The sequence below is a fragment of the Barbus barbus genome, assembly GCF_936440315.1.
Source record: "Barbus barbus genome assembly, chromosome: 19".
NCBI lineage: Eukaryota > Metazoa > Chordata > Actinopteri > Cypriniformes > Cyprinidae > Barbus > Barbus barbus.
Genome location: NC_136747.1, coordinates 23,188,024 through 23,211,707, shown reverse-complemented (window position 1 = coordinate 23,211,707; position 23,684 = coordinate 23,188,024). Strand labels below are relative to the sequence as shown.

Genomic DNA, 23,684 nt, shown 5'->3' with positions numbered 1-23,684 from the left:
CGAATTTTAAGAAAGGTCCTTTTTCCTGGCTCAGGTCTTTTATGTTTTTAGGAGTTACAGTGATGGAAACGTTTCCTTTGATTTGGATTTTTTGGATCATGCCTTCAGCTGCAGAGCAAAACTGGCCAATGTTGGAACCGTCAGTCTCAGAGATCAGCAGCGAGACTTTCTCGTTACACGGCTTGTCTGGCAGAGACTGGTGCAGGTTGCTTCCCTTTGGAGACATGAGATCCACGGTGCCTTGATCCCGCAAACGGAGCAGCCAGGTGAACTGATGGAGGGGAACAGGAAGGCTGGGGTCCAGAGTGGGAATGGTGAGGGACGGCCCGGTCACATCACGGGCAGACATACTGGGACAGTCTATAATTAATTGGAGAAAAAGGGAAGACGACCAACAAATCAAAACAATGTGGTGAATGAATCTCAAAATGATTCTGTCAAGATTGTGATTTAATGACTATATAAATCACTTCTGCAAAAGGATCAAATTGTTGCATGTTGACATCGGACAGATGGATTTTCTGTGAAGTCTTGCTCATCCACATTCTGGCTTTTCGAAATGGTCATTTTGGGGAGTTTTGAAACCATATTTAGCAAAAAAAAAAAAAAAGTCTAAAATCCTTGGTATACTATCTCCCAAAAATGTCATATAATGAACGGTCCAAACAAACAAAACAAAAACAAAACTAGCTCCTTTTCCATTCATGAGCTCAGTTTGAATTTACTTGGCCACACCCCAAATGAAATTGAATTGGAATTCACTGAACTGCAATTCCAAGAAATTCAACACAGGTAGTGCATTCTGGGAAATAAAGTGTTTTTCTGGGTTATTATCATTAACTTAATTATAACATTCTTCTGATAACCAGTTTGATTTTAAACTGAAACATGGCACTGAAATGTGTATTTTTGCTCTAAAGGAGATTTTAGATTTTTATAATTCCACAATTTTTGTGCCCTTCTAAAGCCTTTGTGTAAATCATGAAAAATAGTTAAAATAGTTTTAATTTGTAGTGGGAGTCTTGGCTTTTTGGTATGCTCATCAATTAATGTATGTAAAATGGGGTAATTGTGTGTCTGCTCCATTTAGCTTATGTAATGGTGTCAGACAGGGAAGCATTTTGTCTCCCTTTTTATTTAATGTTTATATGGATGATTTATCAAAGCAGTTAAATGGTTGTAGAACAGGTTGTATGGTTGGTCATACTATTATAAACCATTTGATGTATGCAAATAATGCTGTCTTCAACAGTTACTGAGGATTTGCTCTCGATATGGTTCAGATTTTGATATTAAATATAATGCCAAAAAGAGTAATATTATGATTGTTAGGAGTAGGGAGGACAGAAAACTGACATTTCCTAACTTCTCTCTCTCTGGGAGTGTCCTTAAAGTTTGTAATGAGTCTAAATACTTAGGGCATTATATAACTGATGACCTGTCTGATGACAGGGATATGTATAGACAGTGTTGTACGCTGTATGCCCAGGCCAATATATTGATTTGCAAATTTGGTATGTGCTCAGAAACTATGAAGACTACACTTTTTAAAGCATACTGTTCCCTTATGAATACTGTCCATTTGTGGCGGCATTATAGAAAGCAGCATGCAGAGACTTAATGTAGCTTATAATGATGGCATGCGATTGCTGCTTAATGTTCCACGATGGAGCAGTGCAAGCCAAATGTTTGCCAGTGCTGGTGTGCCAACCTGTGCTGCTGTGATGCATAATCTCATGTACAGATGTAGGTGTAGATTATCAGAATCTGTAAATAGTATAATTTTAACACTGACGAACTTGGCACTAAGTTCAGTGGAATCATTGGCGTTTTAGCACACATGTAAATATGTGATATTGTGGATTCTGTCCTTGTGTGTGTATTTGTATGGACCGAGTGTGTCCTTAATAAAGTTTTGATTGATTACATACATGCCACAAAACAAAAATAGCCAGAAAAGCTGTCAGAACATCAGTTTCAATAACTAGACAAGAGAAATCTGTGTGATTTTACTACTCTAATGAGTTTAAGCCAGATTACACAAAGTATTTTTTCCACATCTAAAGATTTTCCTTTCCATTGTGTTAGAAGATTCTTTATATAACTGAGCTGTAGATACCTATGACTTTAGTGGCTGTCAGCTGCAGATCCTGCATGGGGCAGTCGAGGAAGGACAGGTCAGCTTTGGTGCCCGCAGGAACCACTATTTTCTCCTGCATCACAGAGTTCAAGCTCATTTCACAGTATGACTCTGGGTTTTTATTTTCTATTTGCAGATTCAATCCCTCCTCTTTCCGGAGATCCACAGTGCAAAGATCTGAACAGAATAGGAAGATCAACAGCATGTTGTTTATCAGCAATTTAGAAGCATGAAATATTGAAACTGACCCTAAAAAGACCCCAAACACAAAAACAATGATTTCAGACACAAAACCAAAGTTGTAGGTTCATTTTTTCCTTACATGGAGTCCCACTCCTGAACACCTCCACGTTGAAGTTCAAGGAAAGCCCAGGAACATTTTCCCCTTTCTTTGCATCACAGTTGGACAGAGTCAGGCTGAAATCTCCCTGTTTATTAGCCGGTTGAGTTTCTGTTGGGACCACTGCGAATGAAGTCTTGTCTCCCAGTGCATAATCACATGTAACAGTTTTCCTTTGGCATTCTGGTGGAGCGTAATGTTGAAAGTGAACAGTAAAATTGTGCATAGGCTTAACAGCAAAGTTCCACTTCATTTTTTGTTCATCGTAGTAGCCTGTGGCATAGTTTGGAGTGAAGAAATCAACAGAAAACGGTCCTCTGGGCAGCTTTACATCCATTTCAACTACTCCTAGAGATGCAAAAAACAAGGAATAAAATGATTGCAATCAGAAGCTAAACACTAATGAAAATGTTCTTGTTTCAAAAAACTACTTCTAACCTGTTGCTGCTGGTCCTATGGACACTTTGAAGTCAGATGGGTTCAGGTCTGTACCTTTGGGAACCTCCAGAGCCACTCGACCTCTATACAATACCTGGATACGGCTGACGGTACCGTTCCGACAGAACGAGCCGATGTTGGCTGGTCCTCCGCGCTGGTATACAGTGATTGTGTAGGTGTGTTTGTCTGGACAGGATTCTGAAGGCTTGATCTGTTTCATTCCTGGAGATGGGAAGTCCAGCTGGAACACCTTGTCTGACTGAACCTTCAGATCCCAGGTGAAGGTTCTGGTGAACTCCAGGAATCGGGTCGAATCTGGATGCACTGCAATGATGCTGCAGTCTGTTGTTAAGCAATCTGTGTAGAGATTTAAGTGATTTAGATGGTGATTTGTATTAAATGGATAATTCAGGCTCTGCATGTTGTTACTCGCCGATTTCTTGGTTGATCTCCACATTAAAGATGTCCCCCGGCTGAGAGCAGTTGAAAGTCACGGTGGTGGGCTGAGCTTCAGTAAGCCTGAGGATGGAGTTACAGGTCTGAGATGGACCTTCATCCTTACACACGCTACAGTTCAGACCATGTCCTGACTTCTTGCTGAAGATTACGATGGTGCCAGAGTCGGGGGTCACATCAATTTTATGACATTCTGCAAAAAAATTTATAAAAATAATTAAATCTATATTTTTATATGTATTTTACAAAATCAGTGGAATGCACAGTAATGTATTAAAAATGTATTATTTTATATTTATGATTTATGTATTTAGAAACACACACGTTATATATATATATATACACACACATACATACATGGGTAGTTGACAAATAAAAATTGGACTGTGTTCCATTTTGTGTGTGTGTGTGTGTGTGTGTGTTTCTCTCTCAGTTTAGATTCACTTTGTTTATTGGTTTTGTATTATTTTTGCTTTTTGTGAACATGCCTTTATTTGTACTTCTTCAATTAGAAAAATTATGCAATAAAATTCAAATCAAGCATTTAATTTACAGCTTGAATAAAGCAGAGAGCTGTAACCCACAAACAGAAAAGAAACACAAAGAACTGATTCACACAAGGTAAAAGTTTGAACAGGAAGAGTCCATGAATGAACATAGCTGCGCAGTACACTACACATGTCAGGCATTCTGGGATCCTCCCTAATTAAGAAAAAAAACAAAAGAGTACCTTGCCCATAATAACTGAGAAATGCTGACGTTGCAGAAGGTTTGGTGCATGATAGAATGTGTGTCATATAGTGCCTTTTAGAAATTAAGCTTAGATGTCGGTTGGTCAAGTCTACTTTGCCCAAACGTTGGTGAAATGCATCGTGATCTCGTACCTCACTTGATCGAAAGAAGTTTACAAGTTTACACATGATTTCGATTGCACAAATCTAACTTTCAACAAGACAGAAGCAACCACGCAGAGGAGAAACATCCACACCGACTCACATACGGATGACTACAACATCTGCAAATATTTACTCATGTTTGTGACAACAACGGTCAGCAAACACACACCTCTCCAGCCTCTAGTTAAACTAAACTAAATCATCAATCCATATCTTGTAAAGCAGACAAAGTTGCTTGTTTGTAAGAGGTCCAACGTTTCCTGCAGTGAAAAAGTCCATCTCCTGTAGTCTCTCAAACCAAAATCCACCAATAATATAGAACTGTTTTTGCTTGTGGACGGTGCTTGATCTGTTTCTCAAGACAATGTTTTCACTGGATAAAGCAATATTATGGAACAAGAACTTGTAATTTGGCCAGATTCAATGGTTTAAATTTTAAAAATGTCTTCATGATGGATGTATTCTTACAAACACACAGCTTTTCACTTCACAAGACGTTAATTGATGGATCAGCTGTTTGGACTCTGATTCTGACGGCACCCATTCACTGCAGGTGATCCATTGGTGAGCAAGTGATCTAATGCAACATTTCTCCAAATCTGATCCTATGAATAAAAAATCATTTACATCTCAGATGGCCTGAGACGGAGTACATTTTCAGCAAATTGGTAAAGTATTCCTTTAACCAAGTTTTTTCTGTTAAAGTTGTATGTGGAAGATATACAATGGAAATCCCACATGAGTTTGTTTTGATGTACATTTTACATCCGTAGCACTGAAAATGCAAATTACCAATTCAACTAGACACAGATGCTCCAGAATTGATCATTCTCGCCTATATCTGCACAGGAAAAGGTAACAAATCACACTTTAAGCTCTTTTTAATCATTCAAAAAAAAAAAAAAAAAAAACAGCTCTAACCGTCAATACATCAGCAACAATATGAAGGTCCCTTTCCACTCTGTGAAAATGAACATCCATGTCCCTAAAGCTGAAATGTCAATAGAAAAGCAAACATTTACATTCTCAGACATGCGTTTCACTATAGAGAAAACAGTGAAAGTCTTATGCTTTTCCCTCCCTGCCCAGGAGCATGTTACAGTAAACTGCCCTCCATTTGTACATTAACAGATTGTTAATCAATAATTAACAAGTTATTTTTCACAGCATCTGTCATAAATGCAAGTGGCATTGCTATTTTTTTAGTAGGCCATGAGGGAGGCCAGATTCAGATCCGCTAGGAAGAACAGTAAATATTAGTTACTTTTTATTAATTAATGTAAACAATTTATCAATACCATCATGCATTTCCCTGGTTCAATGAAATGAAATGTCTCACTATAAAAACGCAACATACTTTCAAACAACAAACACTCCCAGTAACTGTAAAATCATTAACCCATGCCTGATCACTTTTTAAGCTTTTAATGTCAAACATATATATTTCATAGGCTATATTTCAATTGCTCGGAATATTAAACCTTAATTAACGACTAATAAACGAAAAATGGCAGTGACAAGGACGGTAAAAACGTGTTTGGGGTGTTGCTTCTTTGTAGACTCACCTGAGATTTTGTGAATCTGCAGTAAAATCAATCCAATAAACACTGGAAACACGCACGAGCCCATCGTTCTTCCTCAGAGGTTCCTGAAATCTCCAAAGTAATATATATATATATATATATATATATATGTGTGTGTGTTGTTTGATTTAAATCCTTGGATCGTGCATGGTGTATTGAGTTTGTCTGACGACACAGGCGCTTCCTGATTCTGATACCTGTTGTGCTCAGAGAAGGGCGTGCGCGCGCGCAAGTTACCTGTCCAAACTTGCGCTCGGGATCCAACAGCTGGAAAAATGCGATTGCATTATTCAAGAAACACTTTAACTTACATTAACCGAAGATAATCTGATAGATCCAGAAGATTTACTCAGAAATTGACGCACAAATCAGGAAATAATAGATTAACACTTAGCTCACTTTTTCAGAGACAAAATCCACCAGATTTAACGTCTGTGATAGTTCACGTTTACAAGATAAACTAACATGGGTTTTGTTTTCCTCAGTCAAGATTGATTCAGCCCTGCATGAAGACATCGCGTAATATTCATTAGCCATGCGGCCCTCTATTGGAAGATTATCCAGAGAACGTCATCACAAGCAATTAATATTCATGAGCCAATCCTTCACTGTGGCAAAAGAAAGAAACATTTCTATTTATGAAAGGTATAAATAATTAATTCAAAATTTGCACCATAGACAAAATAGCCAGCACTCAATCAGCAGAAACCTGTGGGAATAAGAAATTCATCTTCAGGCATGTTGCGATGCAGATTTGAACCAGAGAGAAAATGCAGAAGACAACATAAGGAGTAAGTGTTATTAAACACACACACACATATTTTAATTATGATCTTTTTAACTATTTAAACTCCCTTTTGTCTTATGTTGTTTTGAAAATGTTTTTTTTTTCACACCCAGACCTGATTACTGCCACACCTGTTCGCAATCAAGAAATCACTTAAATAGGATCTGTCTGACAAAGTGAAGTAGACCGAAAGATCCTCAAAAGCTACACATCATGTTGAGATCCAAAGAAATTCAGGAACAAATGAGAAAGAAAGAGTGGCCGGCGAGTCCCAGGAGTGGCCGGCCGACCAAAATTACCCCAAGAGCGCAGCGACGACTCATCCAAGAGGTCACAATGACCCCACAAGAACATCTAAAGAACTGCAGGCCTCACTTGCCTCAGTTAAGGTCAGTGTTCATAACTCCACCATAAGAAAGAGACTGGGCAAAAATGGCCTGCATGGCAGAGTTCCAAGACGAAAACCGCTGCTGAACAAAAAGAACATAAAGGCTCGTCTCAGTTTTGCCAGAAAACATCTTGATGATCCCCAAGACTTTTGGGAAAATACTCTGTGGACTGACGAGACAAAAGTTGAACTTTTTGGAAGGTGTGTGTCCCATTACATCTGGCGTAAAAGTAACACAGCATTTCAGAAAAAGAACATCATACCAACAGTAAAATATGGTGGTGGTAGTGTGATGGTCTGGGGCTGCTTTGCTGCTTCAGGACCTGGAAGACTTGCTGTGATATATGGAAACATGAATTCAGCTGTCTACCAAAAAATCCTGAAGGACAATGTCCGGCCATCTGTTCGTGACCTCAAGCTGAAGCGAACTTGGGTTCTGCAGTAGGACAATGATCCAAACACACCAGCAAATCCACCTCTGAATGGCTGAAGAAAAACAAAATGAAGACTTTGGAGTGGCCTAGTCAAAGTCCTGACCTGAATCCTATTGAGATGCTGTGGCATGATCTTAAAAAGGCGGTTCATGCTCGAAAACCCTCCAATGTGGCTGAATTACAACAATTCTGCCAAGATGAGTGGGCCAAAATTCCTCCACAGCGCTGTAACAGACTCATTGCAAGTTATCGCAAACGCTTGATTGCAGTTGTTGCTGCTAAGGGTGGCCCAATCAGTTATTAGGTTTAGGGGGCAAGCACTTTTTCACACAGGCCCATGTGGGTTTGGATTTAGTTTTCCCTTCATAATAAAAAACTCATTCAAAAACTGCATGTTGTGTTTACTTGTATTATCTTTGATTAATATTTAAATTTGTTTGATGATCTGAAACATTAAAGTGTGATAAACATGCAAAAAAATAAAAAATCAGGAAGGGGCCAACACTTTTTCACACCACTGTACATATGTAAATATTTCAAGGAAAATGTGTAAAATGTTATTTTGGTTATGCAAATTTTGTTCTCACTTACCATTGTGCTTTCAAGTAATGAGTTCGCACATGTCTGCAGACAACAGGATTCCAGTCATTTCAATGCCAACAGCCTGGAGGCATACAGCATTTTAATAATGCAAAAGTCAGCAATCATGAACAGATAACTAGATTACATAACCCATCCAACAGGTATCACAAGAGACAAGGCTTTCATAATGTTTCTTGTTTTGTTTCCCCCTTTCTGATCTCATACATCCATTTACATACGATGTGATTAAAACTATGTGACTGCAGGAAATGGATTACTGAAATGCATTTATTTAGTGTGGAGTATTTCATCTATGATTGAGCATCAAAGGATTCAATAAGAAAATTGTCCCATTAATGTGCTATTTTCTCATTACTTAGCCCTGTGGTTACAGATTTTGGCGCCATATGGGAGCTTTTAAATGACACACACTAAAATCTTTCCTATACGAGCAAAACAGTCAGCGCCATTATGTTATTTTCCAAAAGAAAGATAAGTTTCTGAAAGGTATAAATAATTAATTCACAATCTGTTAAACCTTTTTTTGCACCACAGACAAAATCAGCATTTAATCGCCAGCACTCAATCAGCAGAAACCTGTGGGAATGAGAAATTCATCTTCAGGCGATGTATGTTGTGATGCAGAAGACAACATAATGAGTATGTATTAATGCAGGCGCACACACACACACACACACACACACACATATATATATATAATTTAAATTGTTGAAATAGTTTAGCAAAATGTGTCGTAAACCCACATATTATTTATTTATTTTACTTGCAGTTACTGCAGTAACTCATGTGATCTAGACTGATGTCATCAGTCCTGTGTAATATCTCAGCAGGTCCATGATACACAGCTGTTAGTGATATATATATATCATACATATCCATCAATGGCCTTCACAGAGTCTCCTCTCTCACACATGCACACACACATATGCTTTAACACATATAAATACACCCTCACACACTGGAGAATTCACAGTATGTTCTCCACTTACAGTCGGAGACCGAGTCTGTCTGCAGGAACTGGACATTAGTAACACTCTCTGTCTGGGACACACAGAAAATGGACACAGACTCTCTATGCTTTGGTAAGGTTCATGTCGTGAATCTAAATGTGGGGTGATGTGAAAATGTTTGCATGTGTATAATGTTTACAGTTCAGTTTATCAAGCTGAAGAATTGTTTATGATAGAATACAAGATGTCTGCATGTTAAGAATTTCCCTATAAAGAGCATATATAAAAAAAAAAAGATTTTATAATTTAATGCATAGTTAATTTCAGTTTCTGAACATAGTCAGAAGTTAAAATATGTTTACTGTGTCACAATTATTAAAAGTTGAATTATTTATCCATTCCAAACATATCTTTAGTTTAAGTAAGTAAATAAATAACAATTTAATCGAATAGGTATTGAATAAGTAATTATATATTTTATTTCTTTATAAGCAGACAGATGAAATAAAGAATCAGAGAATTTAAATCTGAGGCACAGTCTTGTCATTCAGTTCTTATTTTCAGTTTAGTATGGTAATACCATGGCACTTTGCATCATGGTACTAAAAATCATATACCGTTGTCATTTTTTTATTCTGAAAGTAATTTACACCCCTGCATTGATTACCAGTGAAAAGCAGAATCTTCTCTGTGTTGTGTGCCATGTGTAGGTATGTGTGCAAAGTGCTCTGGAGGTGTTTACGGTGCTGATCAGGCCTGCCAGGCCATGGGACAAGTGTACCATGACAGCTGCTTCACCTGCTGTGCCTGCGGTAAGACTGCACTTCAGATGCATGGAAATATTACACAGGGCTGATGACATGAGCAGATACACAAAACACATCAGTGCATCATGGCACAGTACAATTTTTATTTGACAAAAACAAGTGAGAAAAAAAGGAAAGGACTTGTAACCAAAGGAAAAAAGTATATTGGAATGCTTTTACATTCCCCAAAGAAACTTAATAGTAAAGAAACACAAATGTTTCTTGGGGGAACACAATACTTTTGCGAGTGAATACAAAGTTTACCAGATGACGCAATAGAACGTAAATGTTTTGTGAGCAAAATGTTTTTTTTTGGAGGGGAAAACAGTACTTTTGCAAGAGAATTCAAATGTTTTGCAAACAAATGCAAAGTTTTCCACATTAATGCAATAATTTGGCTAGAGAATCTCTTATTTTTCCCTAACCATATGTAATGCTTCACAACATGCAAATTTTACATGCATCAATAAACTCAATATCATGCGCATGTTTTCTCATCTCTTTGACGCAGGCAAGAAACTGAAAGGGAAGGCGTTTTATGACTTTTCAGGACGGGTTTTCTGTGAGGAGGATTATTTGGTCTGTGGTTTGGTCTTGTTTGTTAATTATTTCTTAAATTAAATTTTAAATTTTTTTTTTAAATTAAACTTTTAATGCTTCCTTTGTTTTGTAGTATTCCAGCGTCAAGCACTTTGCAGAAGTCTGCACATCCTGTGGATATTTAATCACAGATATGGTCAGCCTGAAAACTATTTTGTGTGTTTTAATGGATAGAAAGATTGTTGTTTAATGTTTCCTACCTCATGATCCATTAGCAAGATGACCTCTGACCCCTTTAGGTGCTCCAGGCTTTGGGAAAGTCCTTCCATCCCGACTGTTTCCGCTGTGTCATCTGTAATGAGAAACTGGAGGGACAGCTGTTCAGTGTCGACACACAAAACAAGATATATTGTGTGAAAGATTACCACAGGTGAACAACACACAGTCTGCACAGACAACAGACACACAGTGAATATATAATCTAGTTATTAATTAATGGTCGATTAGATTAAATCCTCATCAAATTTCTTTGAGTGTCTGTTGACACTTTTAATTTTTTATTTTAACCATTTTATGGCCTAGAAAATTAACCCTATAACACGTGAATATTCTTTGTTTGTTATGTCTGATATGATTTTGGCATAATTTTTATTATACAGGATTCTGGCACAGACGTGTGCTATATGTGAACAGCTCATTCTTCCTAATAAGGTATATTTCTACAGTTTTTATTATTAATATTTTTGATATCACGTGTAATATTTGCTATCATATACAGTACATCTATTGGATAAATGATCATATTTGAAATAGTGATTTGTTTTTTATGTACACAGGGTTCAAATGAGATTGTCCGAGCGATGTCGATGGGAAAAAGCTACCACGTGGCCTGTTATGAAGGAAAAAGCAACATTTAGTCACTGTTCAGTCTGAATAAACTAATAATTATTCATTGTTTATGTTTTTTGTACCACTGTATTGTTGCTAAGTACCATGTAATTGATGAATGTTGACATGAAACTTGAATTTAAATACCATATAATATATAAAAGTGTCATGATATATATTTGATATCATTAGTAAATTATTAATAGTATTAATAGGTATATATGTTATGTTATTAATTCAACTTGCTACCAAACCAAACTGTGTTGTCAGATAAATCTTGTTTCCTTAATCATATTTATATTTAAAATCTCTCTAAATTGGATGTTTTCATTTTATAAAAAAAAAAAAAATTATGCAATGATTTTATTCACAGTTTAGTTACACACAGTTTAGTGAGTGATAAACATAAGCGCTCATTTATTTAAGATAAATATGGTCTTTTCTTTAACATACGCGTCTCTGTATAACTGACATGGTCCTTTTATAGTGAGTCTGATGTCGATGAGTTTGTGTTATGAAGGAATTATAAAGTCAAACAGGTTGTTGGATGAGTTTAAAGTGGATAAATGGATCGATACAATGATGTTAAAATCCTCCTGAAGAAATGGGAACTGTCTTTCTTCCAAACAAACAACAGAAAGCCTAATAACTTCTACAGCTGTAAGAGGACAAATCTAATTCATTAATTTGATCATTCATCAGCCGTCTTTGTAGTTTCAGAGGATTATAGCTGTTTATGTATAGAGTTATTAAATGTGTATGCATGCGTTCACTGTTTTAAGGAATCTGAATGTTGGGGATCTCACCTCAACCGGAAGAATCTGCAGGCTGCTGTACCAAAACTGTCATCAGATGATAAAGAGACGCTGAAAGCTTCAGCTCTACTTTGGCATGAAGTTGAAGAACAATCTAGGAGCTTTAACAAAGGTGAATGTGACTTACGCTGTATCCTGACCTGGGTGATATCATTAAAAAAATGATCTCAAGTTCATCTCATGACAATATGTGATGTATTGTAATATTTAATTATTATTAATATTTCATTAAAATCAATAAAATGTATAAATTATTAAGGTAATGAAAAAAGAATCGGTCTTAATAAATCAAACTATTTTTTTATTTATTTAAAATGTAAAAATAAAAGTAAAGTTTAATTCAAAAAGTAAAATACTGTAGAATTATTTTTTTAATAATTAAAAAGATAATAAAAAAGACATGTATATAATATATTTTTTCAAAAAATGTTTTAAGATTTAAAGTTATAAGAACAACTATTTTGCTGTTTGTTACTGCGTATATATTATATTCAGAAACCTTGAAAGTATATCTATATATCATATAGCTATATCATAACTAGTTACCTAGCTGGGAACTACTTTCAGGCGCTGCGTAATATCACTGCGCCTGCTGAACCCATGGCACGGCTGCAAATTTCTTTGATTATTACGCCGGAATTAGAGTATAGTTCCTAGCCATATCGGCCTAGAAAATCGCAACTTTTCATTTTCCGTCAGTCTTAGTACACGATGTAACTACAGAAGAGTCAAGCTTTAAATAGGAAAATTATCAAAACTCTTTGGTCATTTTTGAGCAAATCTTATTCAATCTAATCTGATTCAATGATCTATGCTAAGCTAAACTAAAAGTGCTACAGCCAGACCCGGAGACCGGCTGAATGGATTAAAACTCAGTAAAACTCAACTGTTTAACTCTAGGGGAGTTGTAAAATGAGCCTATTTTCAAAAAAAGTGGAGTGATCCTTTAATCTATGTGACATTAATGGCTGTTTTTAACACATAGCTAATGGTACTTTGAAGCTATTCTTAAATGCCATTTGGATAAATAGGCTCCAGAATATCTGTTCTCTTATTTTTGTCACATGTACTGAATTCTAGGAGCGATCTTTTTCTCTGAAAAAAGCAACAACCCCTCGCCGAACACCAGGGAAACCACTGAAGGACACTCCAGACTCCAGTACAGCACCTACAGATGTAGAGACTCACACACCAAAGCCAGCTAACACCCATCCAGACCCCAGCGCTCCTCCTGTACAGACGGCCAGCACAGAGTTTCAGGACGAGCCATCAGATCCCTTTCCATCCATAACCCCCTCCAAATCCTGGTCTCCAGCTGTGGGCTCTGCACGTAAGAGCTTGGAGAGGGTCCAGTTTCTGAGGCAGTCCATGACCAAGAGGTTTTCCTCTGAGGACAGCAGCTGGCTTGCACGCTGCCAGGTTTTCGATGAGGTGGAAGTACGTCAGAAACCTGTTGCTGGGAATTCAGAGCTGTCGAAATTCGAAAACAGTGTCTTACAACCTACTGTTAAAAGCGAAACTGCATCAAATGAGGGTCAGACATCTCCTAAGGCTTCACTGGAGAAGAAGAAATCTTCCTTGTCAGAGGATGGTGTACAGAAAGGTCCAGTAGCATCTTTAGTAAGGAACAATGTGGTGGTGGTGGTGGTGGATACCGAATTGGGCTCCCTGGGGCCTGATGGTGAACAGGTATATCAAAAAAACACTGTGGCTCTCATGGGAGATGACGAGGCCTGTTCAGACGAGCCTAAATCTGCTTCAAACACTAAGAAACGTAAACCCAGGGCTAGAAAAGATCAAGACTCAAATGACAGAGCACAGGCCGAAGGTCTCAAAAAAACCAAAGGTCAAAAAAGACAGAGGGAGGGTGATGATGACATGGACGAATCTGGAGAGCAGGAAGGTGGAGTGAAAAAGAGAAGGAGAACTAAGAAAGCAGAGGCAACTGGAGAGGATCAGCCCAAAAAAAGAGGAAAGAGGAAAGGAAAAGTCGAGGAGGAGGATGATACTGCCAGTTCAGAGAAACAAAACAAACCAGAAACGAGCGATTCCTCAGGAGAATTTGCTGGAAGAGGGGGATGAGGAGGAGGCCAGAGCCGCTGCATATACAATGAAGAACACTGTCAGGGTCAGGTGGGTACCACAAGTGTCAATTATGGTTACATATTGTTTAGTGTTTTACTGATTTATTGTCCTCATCCTGAACCAGGCCAACCAAAAACACAGATGGCAACTTTGTGAAAATCAATTTGAAGAAGTAGTCCCATGTCAAAGGATTTGCTTTGAGAGGAGCTGCACTAAGGAAACAGGTTAGTTGATAACACCAAAATTTACTTCTTTTAAGGAATAGTTCATCCAAAAAATTTAATTGTTATAGTTTGCTCACCCTTTTTGTTGCTGTAAACCGATATAACTTTCTTCTGTGAAATACAAATACAGATGTTTCAAAGGAATTTGGACACAATGACACAATTTAAATGCAATGACAAATTTTACAAGATGACAGTATAAAGTGACCATGACTATTGAGCTCAATAAACAAACAAAAAACCAGCATAAGAATATTCCAGATAATTTGTATATTATATACTACAAATATTCAGATGTCCCAGAGTAGATTCAATTTAAGCAGTGATTTATAAAGTAGGGCCTTGTTACTTTTTGTTACTTGAAATGATCTGTTTATAAAATGTTTTCATCGGGTAATTCATTAATGTGTTTTTCTCAATGTTTTATAATTCTAGATGTACATGCAGAAGTTCCAGCTGATGGGCGAGAGGTGAGAGGCTGTGCAGGTCACGTGACTCTGCTCTCATGAATTTGTGGTCATGTTGTTGATAACTTGGGTTTGTGTTTCAGCTCCTGTTGTGAGTTCTGCAGAACAGCTGGAAACCCAAGCAGAGGAGGAGGAGTTTGAGCTGCCCACGCTGGAGGAAGTTGCTCGGGCGACAGGAACTCTGCGGTCAGAGCCTATTGGTGGGTCTGCATGTTCAATTACAGCAATTAGTCACTTGTCTCAAAACAGCAACCCAACTGTTTTTATTGATAATTTGAATTAGTTTTTATTTTATATTTTTGTTTTCATTTTAATTTTATTTTAAGTTTTAGTCATTGTACTGTGTGTGTTTTGTCATCTTTATTTTTTTTTATTTCAGTTAAACTAAATGAAAACATCTTGTCTTGGAAACTAGCTAAATTAAAATGACAATTTTTTTTTTTTACATTTTATTTTATTTTTTATAATATCCATGCCACCCACAATAGCAAAGGTAAATGTTTTGTTTTCTTACTTCAGTGGCCCCTCCCTCTGTGGGTGGAGACTCCTCTGAGAAGGAGGATCAGGGGGCGGAGATACTGCTCAATATCATCAGACCAGATTATGAGCGGCCCGCCCCTCCTCCACCTATGGAGCCGCTCTACAGACCAAAGGATGATGGGAAAGTTCAAGGTTTGTCACATTAATGTGCTCTAAGAGCTTAATTCTGTGTAAATGTATTTTTATTCTCTGTCTTTCCTTTGATTCTCCACAGATGTCCCATCAGAGGTGAACGAAGCACTTTGGTTACAAGTCCTTCAGGCCTGGCCAGGAGGCGGCCATCATGACTATCCTGTCAGGTGGGAGGAAGTTATTAGAAGCCTGAGGCATTACTACATTTCTGTATTTCAACACATCCATACTGCAGTGCAATATGATTGACACTAAATACAAATTACAGATCAAATGATAATTAAAACCGCAATAATAACCACAAATGAAGGGATTTCCTGTGTGTTTTTACTGTTCAGACCTAAAAATGAGTTTGATGTATAAAAATGCTTCAGTCTGAAATTAATTTCCTAAAACCCATTTTAATATATTTTCAGCCCGTATATGAGTGAGCTTTGCTGTTCAGAAAAGTAAAAAGCTAAATGAATTTGAGTTGTATGTGAAGTGTTAATTGGGTTCTCTGATCTGTTGGTAGTTTTGTTTTCATTCAGGTCTGTCCACACTAGTGGTTTTGTCCACTGGTATAGGCAAATCTCTGTGCTACCAGCTTCCTGCGTACCTGTACGCCCAGAGGTCAAATTGCATCACACTGGTGGTGTCTCCTCTGGTGTCTCTGATGGACGATCAGGTACGTTTGACTTTGTGGTGGAAATTTAATTGAATTATTCCAGTAAATACTATATTTATAATGCAGGAAATTCTCATTTACATGAATTAGCTTTATTGTGTAGGTGAGAATTAATAAGAGCATTTATCTTATAACAACCACAGGGAGGTAGAACAGCCATTTAATGTTTTTTCCTTAATTTTTACATTGTTTGTGAAGCTCTCTGGACTCCCACCGAAGCTGAAAGCTGCCTGCATTCACTCCAACATGTCTCGGAAGCAGAGAGAGTCGGACATTGAGGTACAAAAATAGGAAATAATTCACAAATGAAAAAACAATGTGATATTTTGCCCGTGTCTGTGCCGATAGCCTCATGGTTAGTAGAATTATAAGTTGTTTGTCTTTTTTTTCATGTTTTTATTCATTTTTTTTAATTGTCTGTTTAGTTTTTATAAATTTTATTTAATTGTATTTTATTTATTTTTACTTGTAATAACTTTAGTTCTTCAGCTTATTTTATTACAAGGCAACATTTCATATTTTAATTTTTAATTACGTTTTATTTGAATGGTTTTTGTTGTAGTTAACTATAATAACACTGGTCCTGACCAGACAAGTTGTTTTTCAAAACGTAATTTATATCAGCAAATTAGGGCAAGGTGTGAGACATTTCTTAAATGAATCTGTGAGTGTGTGTGTCATAGTTTGATGTGTTTTATTGTGTCTGCAGGTGAAGGCAGGTCAGGTGCATGTTCTGCTGTTGTCTCCTGAAGCTCAGGTTAGTGGAGGTCACTCGGGGTCAGGATGCCTCCCTCCTGCAGACCAGCTCCTCCCTGTGGCCTTCGCCTGTATCGACGAGGCTCACTGTGTGCAGAGTGGTCACACAACTTTCGGCCCTGTTACCTGAGACTGTGCAAGGTTTGTCTCTCAAATGAATTATATTTTTTTTCATTTGATCATTGCAGAATTAATGTATGTTTGTGTTGTGTAGGTGCTCAGGGATCGCTTGGGTGTACGCTGTCTGTTGGGTCTCACCGCCACGACCACTCTGTCTACAGCGCTGGACATCGCCCGACACCTGGACATCAGCAATCAGGACAGAATCGCCGTCCGTTCTGCTGCTGTCCCTCACAACCTCCAGCTGTCTGTGTCCATGGACAGAGACAAAGAGCAGGTGCGTTTAGATAGTCTTGTTTTCATGAAGATGTTGCAGACTATCAAATGCAACTAAACAACATTAAAATAGAGAAATGAAAGATAATGTGACTGTTTCACTGCTTGAATCACTAAATATATATCAAATTTTCTTTTCTTTTTTTTTACTCATACTTTATGCTCATACTTTTCTGCCCCAAAAATATTGGCCAAATCTCAAATTGTCATCATTCTCTTAAACCTCAGGCTAACCTGTGAATATAAATGGAGGATCGTTATGATACAAAAGTTTGAACTTAATTTTACATTTCACTTTAGAGAGATGCAATGCTTAAAAATCTTTTTCATGAGGTTATTTTGGACTTGGCACGAACAATCTTTTACTAGGGATGGCCGATATGGGCTTAAAAATAAATCACGATATTTCTGATATTTATTGCGATAACGATATCAATGACGATAATTCAGGGAACTCTGTTTCTTTAGAGAAAAGTATCATCTTTCCTTTACTGAGTGAGTACACACGTAATGTAATGACTGTTTAATTCATACTTCATTAAATACTTCATTTAATTCATAATTCATTTATCATTATTATCGCGGGAAGACAAATTCTTATTGTGGGGGGAATTTTTACCGGTATATCGCAAACAATAAGATATCGCCCATCCCTAGCTGTTACACTTGTCTCAAATATCTTGATGTGTTCTCCTACAGGCTCTGGTGTCTTTGCTGAAGGGTGCACGCTTTGGTGCTCTAGAGTCGATTATCGTCTACTGTACTAGGACTAGGCGAGAGGAGACGTCCCATAATCGCTGCACTGCTGCGCACCTGCCTGCAGGAGGTGATGTTGAGAGAGCCCTCCAAACCAGCACCAGAGGATGAAGAGGACAATCCTGTAGGGAAGAAGAAGAAAGCTCTTGGTAAATACATCACTGTCATACAAAACACTTCTGCTCCTTCTCTTTGTGTGGAGGTATTTACTTAATTTGTCCACGTCAACTCAGCCAGGAAGAAGATCCGTAAGCCTCTGAAGTGGATTGCAGAGGCGTACCACGCTGGGATGTCTGCGTCAGAGAGGCGGCGAGTGCAGAATAACTTTATGTGCGGGGAGCTGCGTGTGGTGGTGGCCACTGTGGCCTTCGGTATGGGGTTGGACAAGTCAGACGTGCGTGGGATCATCTACTACAACATGCCCAAAAGTTTTGAGAGCTATATGAGAGTGCTCTCTCCACCCTCAATACCACGACTGAGGTGCCCTTGAGCAAGGCACCGAACCCCCAACTGCTCCCCGTTCAATATATGTTTCTGTACTCCTACAGGTAGTCCGCAGCGCAGACGTATGGACGTGACCGAAGATACTGGAGGAAATATATTCAGTTTGATTTCCATGAGATCATTCGTTTAGCTACACAGGAGATCATTAGATCGAGGTAACATTAGATCTCTATGAAAATGATGCTACAATCTGAATTAATTTTTTGTTTGGTTTGTTATAATTTTAAATGTTCATGTTGTGTTTTAAAAATTTATATACAATAAAAACAATAGAGTTGCATAAGAGTGATCTGTAAACACAGCAGCTGTATTTGCTCAGTCTCTCCTGAAGTGGGCACTGCAGTTTAGTTTTTTTGTGTGTGTGTGTGTGTGTGTGTGTGTCAAATACAGGTACATTTTTAAGTCAATTGACACATTTATACTAATCAATCCCAAGCATTCAACATGTATTAATTTTTATAATCATTTGTCTAATGTAAATTACTCACAGGTTCACGTCTACCTTGATTAGATGCGTATATGTTTTGTGTGGTATCTCCTGTGTAATTACAGCAGCACTTAAGAATATAGCTAATGTGAATATAAAAACCAACTCCAGAGTCATAAAACAAATCACCTTTAAGTGTGCAGTAATTTATTTCTATGATTTTTTTTGTTGACGAGCAAATAATTTTAGAAACAACAGAATAAGAGTTTTAGCAATTCTTTGTTGTAATAACAAATGGTCATTTTAATTTAATGGAGAACCAGAATATTATGTAGTTATAGTAATACATTTATTTTTAAATTTCTATCAAAATAAAAATGTAGAAAATAGAAATTAAAAATATATGGAAAATATATATATAAAATGCAACAAAAAAAATGCATTGCCTGTATAATGAAATGCTTCAGAAAAATACTCGTCTACTAGCCAGTTGAGAACTTAACCCTTACAAAAATGTGGTTTTTAAAAAATGTATCAAAAAGCAGATTCTTAGTCTTTGTGTTGTTGAATAGACCAGAATTTCCAAGTTAATGACTGTTGGTCTAAACTACTTTCTACAGTTTTCAGTTCAAGGAAACAGAGTGTTGTGTGTCAGTTACATGTTGTACATGTACTTCACGTCAGCTCGTGCATCTCAAGTTCAATCGATTCAAACTTGCCTGTGTTTCAAGTTGTGTGGACAGAATGTAACAGATACAAAAACTTTATACAAGAATAATTTATTCAGATGTGTATTTGTCATCATTTACACACCCTATATTCTGATGGACAGATGAATCATAGATACATAAATTCATAAAGTGTTTTATATTTTCGGCTTTGCCGCCATTGGGTTTGGCAGTCTTTTTTGGGAGCAGTCGTGACCTAATGGGTTAGTGTTACGTCTTGCTTTGCTGGTTTGTTCTCTCTCTTATGTCCCACCCTTTCTTTCACAGTTTTAGATCCTACCAAAGTGATCTTTAGATCTGATTGGTGCTAATGGGACCAAGGAGAGGAAATAAAAGTATTTGCAGCACCTGAGGAGAGAGCTCTTGGGCCTGTTTCAGACTAACAGAAATGAACCTGGCTTATTTGGAAAAATACAAGTTTTTCTGGTAGGGTTCCCCTGGTAAAATTCACATTGCAGGGGCTAAATATCACGTTATTGGGGTCGCTTCAACCCACGGAAATGTAAAACAACCCGTGGCAACGGTGTTAAAGTAGCCTGATACTGTGGGAAAACTACGGTGGCCGAGAGAGCTCAACGCGCGGCAAGCAGGTGCTGCTTGTTTGGTTGTGCTGTGAGTATTTGCAGTCTTTCTTTATTTGGAGGTGTTGTGAGCATTTGCAGTGCGCGTGTTGTCAAATCGATGAAGTTGTTTTCTTAATTTGCAGGTGTTTTTTCTATTTGCAGCACGTTGAGCTCCCTCTGCCACCATAGAAAACAGTGGACTGGGCAACACTTCCCTGGGCGCCGCAGCAAAAAAATTGCTTTCTTTCTTTAAAGGTTTACAGTTGTTCCTCTGTATTTTAAATTGGGTGTGGGTTTTTTGTTTTTCCCCACAGACACTGTCATTGTTCTGCGTTTTACATAGATCATCATTTTATAAGCTCATCTTAAAGTCTTGCAATCAGATGAAACTTCAGCATTTCAGGTTTGATGACAGGACATTTTTTTTTCATCCCTCCAATCTAGTCCAATTAGTCTTACATGACTAATAATGCACTTGTCGGCGCCAATAGCCTCGTGGTTAGTGCGCCGATATATTGTGCAACTGTGCTCACGGTAGTCTCAGCCTCAGACGTCACGCCCACGGAAACCGTCAACTAAGCTAAGCCATCAGTCTGAAGGTCTGGCTATGCGAGACTGCTAACGGCGACCCGAGTTCGAAACCCATCTCGATGTTCTTTGCCGATCCCGCTCCCTCTCTGCACCCAGTGCTTTCCTGTCTGCTCTCTATACTGTCCTATCTAATAAAGGTATAAAAAGCCCAAAAATATAACTATTAAAATTTTTACAAAAATAATACACTCATGCGACCATACATAAGACCATAATGCCGAACAGTCTTCACATAACGCTTACGAAAGTACTGTGAATATTCTCAGACTAGAACAAAAGCTACAGGTCATCGTTAGTTTATTTATTCACAGGTTTTATCACTACACATAATGACAGAAACTTACTTCATATTTGCAGAATTTCATGAGGTAAAATATAGAACTGTATATATCCAGAGTTAGGTAAAGGGCTCAGAAAATCACTCTGGATCCCTCACATCAAAGCCATCTCCTTTTCGAACCTTTGCCGTCTGGCAGGCGCTACAGAGCATCGAACACCAGGGGCCTCATTTATAAAATGTGAAACAATATTAAAATTTATCTTACGATCATCTCTCAAATATACGTACGGGTGATTCATAAAATGAACGTACGCGTCTCTTTCAGATGTGAAATCTATGAATCACAAATGAATGGTTCCAGCTCTCTGCTTGTAAATGACTCCTAATTAATGTCATTAACATGTGAAAGATCACCAGTCATCATCCAAATTCTTTAATTTAGAACAGCGAGCTGCAAGAACAGCTTACATTTCCAAAAACCTGCAGTACTCTGCAATAAGAAAAAATGTGTACGTCTGCTCACACCCTGATGTTATGCTAAGCATTTTTCTACTTCAAAATATGAGCGTTGGCGTGGATTGAAGTGTACACAAGTGATTAGCAAGACTAATTTATCTGTTGTAAATGTTCAATTGTAGCAAGACAAGTGCTGTTTTAAAAAGGACTACAATAATATTCAAAATATACATGTAATATGTGGCAACTTTTGTTATTTAAGATTCGTTTTTTTTCTGTAAATTTATCTTGTTCCCAACAAAAACAGTAAAAATTATGTATTAAAAATAAAAAACATGGCAGCGCTAATTTGTAAATATTTCCACTGTTAAAGTGACAATTACAGAAACATGTTCAAGGAAGAGAATATGATAATGCACAAGTACAGTCCTGCACCATTTTTAGATTCCTATTTGATCATAGAAAGACAGGAGTAATAAAATCCCCCGTCCAGTCAGCAGACCCAGATTCTGCAGAGGAAATATCACCCAGAGCCTTTTACTGTCTACATGAATCATAGATGGAAGCTAGACAAGGAAAAAAAAACCAAGAGAAATTAAAGATGAGATGATCCGATTACACTCAGATACTTTAGACGTTTATCATACACACCCTCAAGTTGTTTCAAACCTGTTTCTTTGAAGAATGTTGATAACCAAGTTAAGTTGATGGTAGCCATTGACTTCCATAGTAAGGAAAAAAATACTATGGAAGTCAATGGCTACCATCATCAGTTTGGTTACCAACACATTCTTCTAAATATGACGCCAGAATTTTCGTTTTTGAGTGAACTATCACTATCTCACATCTCACTGGGAAGAAAAGTTGGAATTGTGAGATGAAGGCGCAATTAACTCCGAATTCTGAGAAAAAGTAATTTACATCTCATTTTGCGTTTCCATCTTGCAATTCAGACTTTTCTTCTTAGAATTGCAGGAAAGAAAATCTGAATTGTGAGGGGGGGAAAATGTTACCAAAATCCAAATTACCTTTTTTATTTTTTTGTTGCATGGTGGAAATGTCAACTTGGAATTTTGAGGGGAAAAAAGTCTGAATTATGAGTTTATATTTCACAACTGTATCTCTTATTCTCAGAATGGTGAGTCTGTATCAGTTTGTAGTTTTCATTTTCACAGGCTTCCATGTCATATAGAGCATGCAGCTTACAAACTGGCACAAAATATGGCGCCTATTGTGTGTGTGTGTTAATGAGCACGAGTAGCAATAGTACCATGTCTGCAAGGCCGATGTAGAGGAAGAAGCCGACGGTGATGGCAAAAATCCACTCCTGGGCGATGGTTAAAAATTAAGCATATAACACTCCCAGTAAGATTTTATATACACACATAAAATTAAAATATAAAAAGACACATTGGAAAAAATGTTAATAACACAAAATAATAATAACTTTTTTAAAGGACTCATTTATTTTTTACAAAATATAAGCCTTTATTGTTTAGTCTTTTGATTTCTGTACATGCTTTGTGAGATTTACACACTAAAACCACTTGTGCTGAATTTAACATTAAACTACTCATTTTTTGTGTTACATAATGGTGTCTGTTCATGACTATAAACTATTAAAAATGCAATTTTACGTTCCTGAAAGGAAACGTGCGGAAAAACAGAAAACTTGTTGAACTTTAGTTCAATATTTAGTGTGTTTATGTGGGACATATTCCTTCACTCGCATCAGGGTCAAATTTGGCCTTAGTATTCAAACTTCACAACGTTTCTGTTAACTTCAAAGACTGTCTTGTCTGTCTTGATAAAATGTGGATGTCATTTTGTAGCTAGATTACAGTTTCTCAGAAATAGACACATCTCACCTAACTCATGTGGCAGCTCGTGACACAAAACAGCCAGCGACGTCGCCAGTCCTGAGCGCCACGACACAGAGAACGCAGCGCCTATAGCCAGACCGTCCGCAAAGTTATGAATCCCGTCACCGATGGTGATCATAAACGGCAGCAGACGCTTCTCTGAGAGACATGAGAAAGATACACACT

The 23,684-nt window shown here is 37.5% G+C and overlaps 2 protein-coding genes and 1 pseudogene across 3 annotated transcripts in view; 1 reads left to right on the top strand and 2 right to left on the bottom strand.

The window, feature by feature from the left end:
* Positions 1-5,899, bottom strand: part of LOC306885603 (CUB domain-containing protein 1-like) — a gene marked incomplete at its 5' end in the record, with an annotated part of 10,229 nt that extends 4,330 nt beyond the window's left edge. Inside the window, 6 exons of the mRNA XM_079442248.1 lie at positions 1-360; positions 2,120-2,317; positions 2,463-2,828; positions 2,919-3,275; positions 3,352-3,567; positions 5,836-5,899. The exon at positions 1-360 is cut by the window's left edge and continues 21 nt beyond it. Of these exons, the coding sequence (XP_079298374.1) occupies positions 1-360; positions 2,120-2,317; positions 2,463-2,828; positions 2,919-3,275; positions 3,352-3,567; positions 5,836-5,899 (1,561 nt within the window). The remainder of the gene's footprint in view (positions 361-2,119; positions 2,318-2,462; positions 2,829-2,918; positions 3,276-3,351; positions 3,568-5,835) is intronic.
* A 5,916-nt stretch (positions 5,900-11,815) lies between these two features.
* Positions 11,816-18,665, top strand: LOC306885816 (annotated as a pseudogene). The gene is made up of 13 exons: positions 11,816-12,176; positions 13,145-14,197; positions 14,274-14,373; positions 14,809-15,040; positions 15,360-15,512; positions 15,595-15,679; positions 16,043-16,179; positions 16,378-16,458; positions 16,889-17,076; positions 17,150-17,332; positions 18,031-18,236; positions 18,321-18,535; positions 18,636-18,665. The product of its transcript is annotated as an uncharacterized misc_RNA (transcript).
* Positions 18,666-18,709: 44 nt separating this feature from the next.
* On the bottom strand, positions 18,710-23,646 carry LOC306885815 (zinc transporter ZIP4-like; the record flags this gene model as incomplete). The annotated part of the gene is made up of 4 exons (XM_079442599.1): positions 23,498-23,646; positions 23,274-23,277; positions 22,907-22,963; positions 18,710-18,721 (listed from the first exon to the last, which is right to left on the bottom strand). Exons 1-4 carry the CDS (start codon positions 23,635-23,637, stop codon positions 18,710-18,712), a joined length of 213 nt encoding a protein of 70 aa, XP_079298725.1. The 5' UTR covers positions 23,638-23,646.
* Positions 23,647-23,684: the final 38 nt, after the last annotated feature.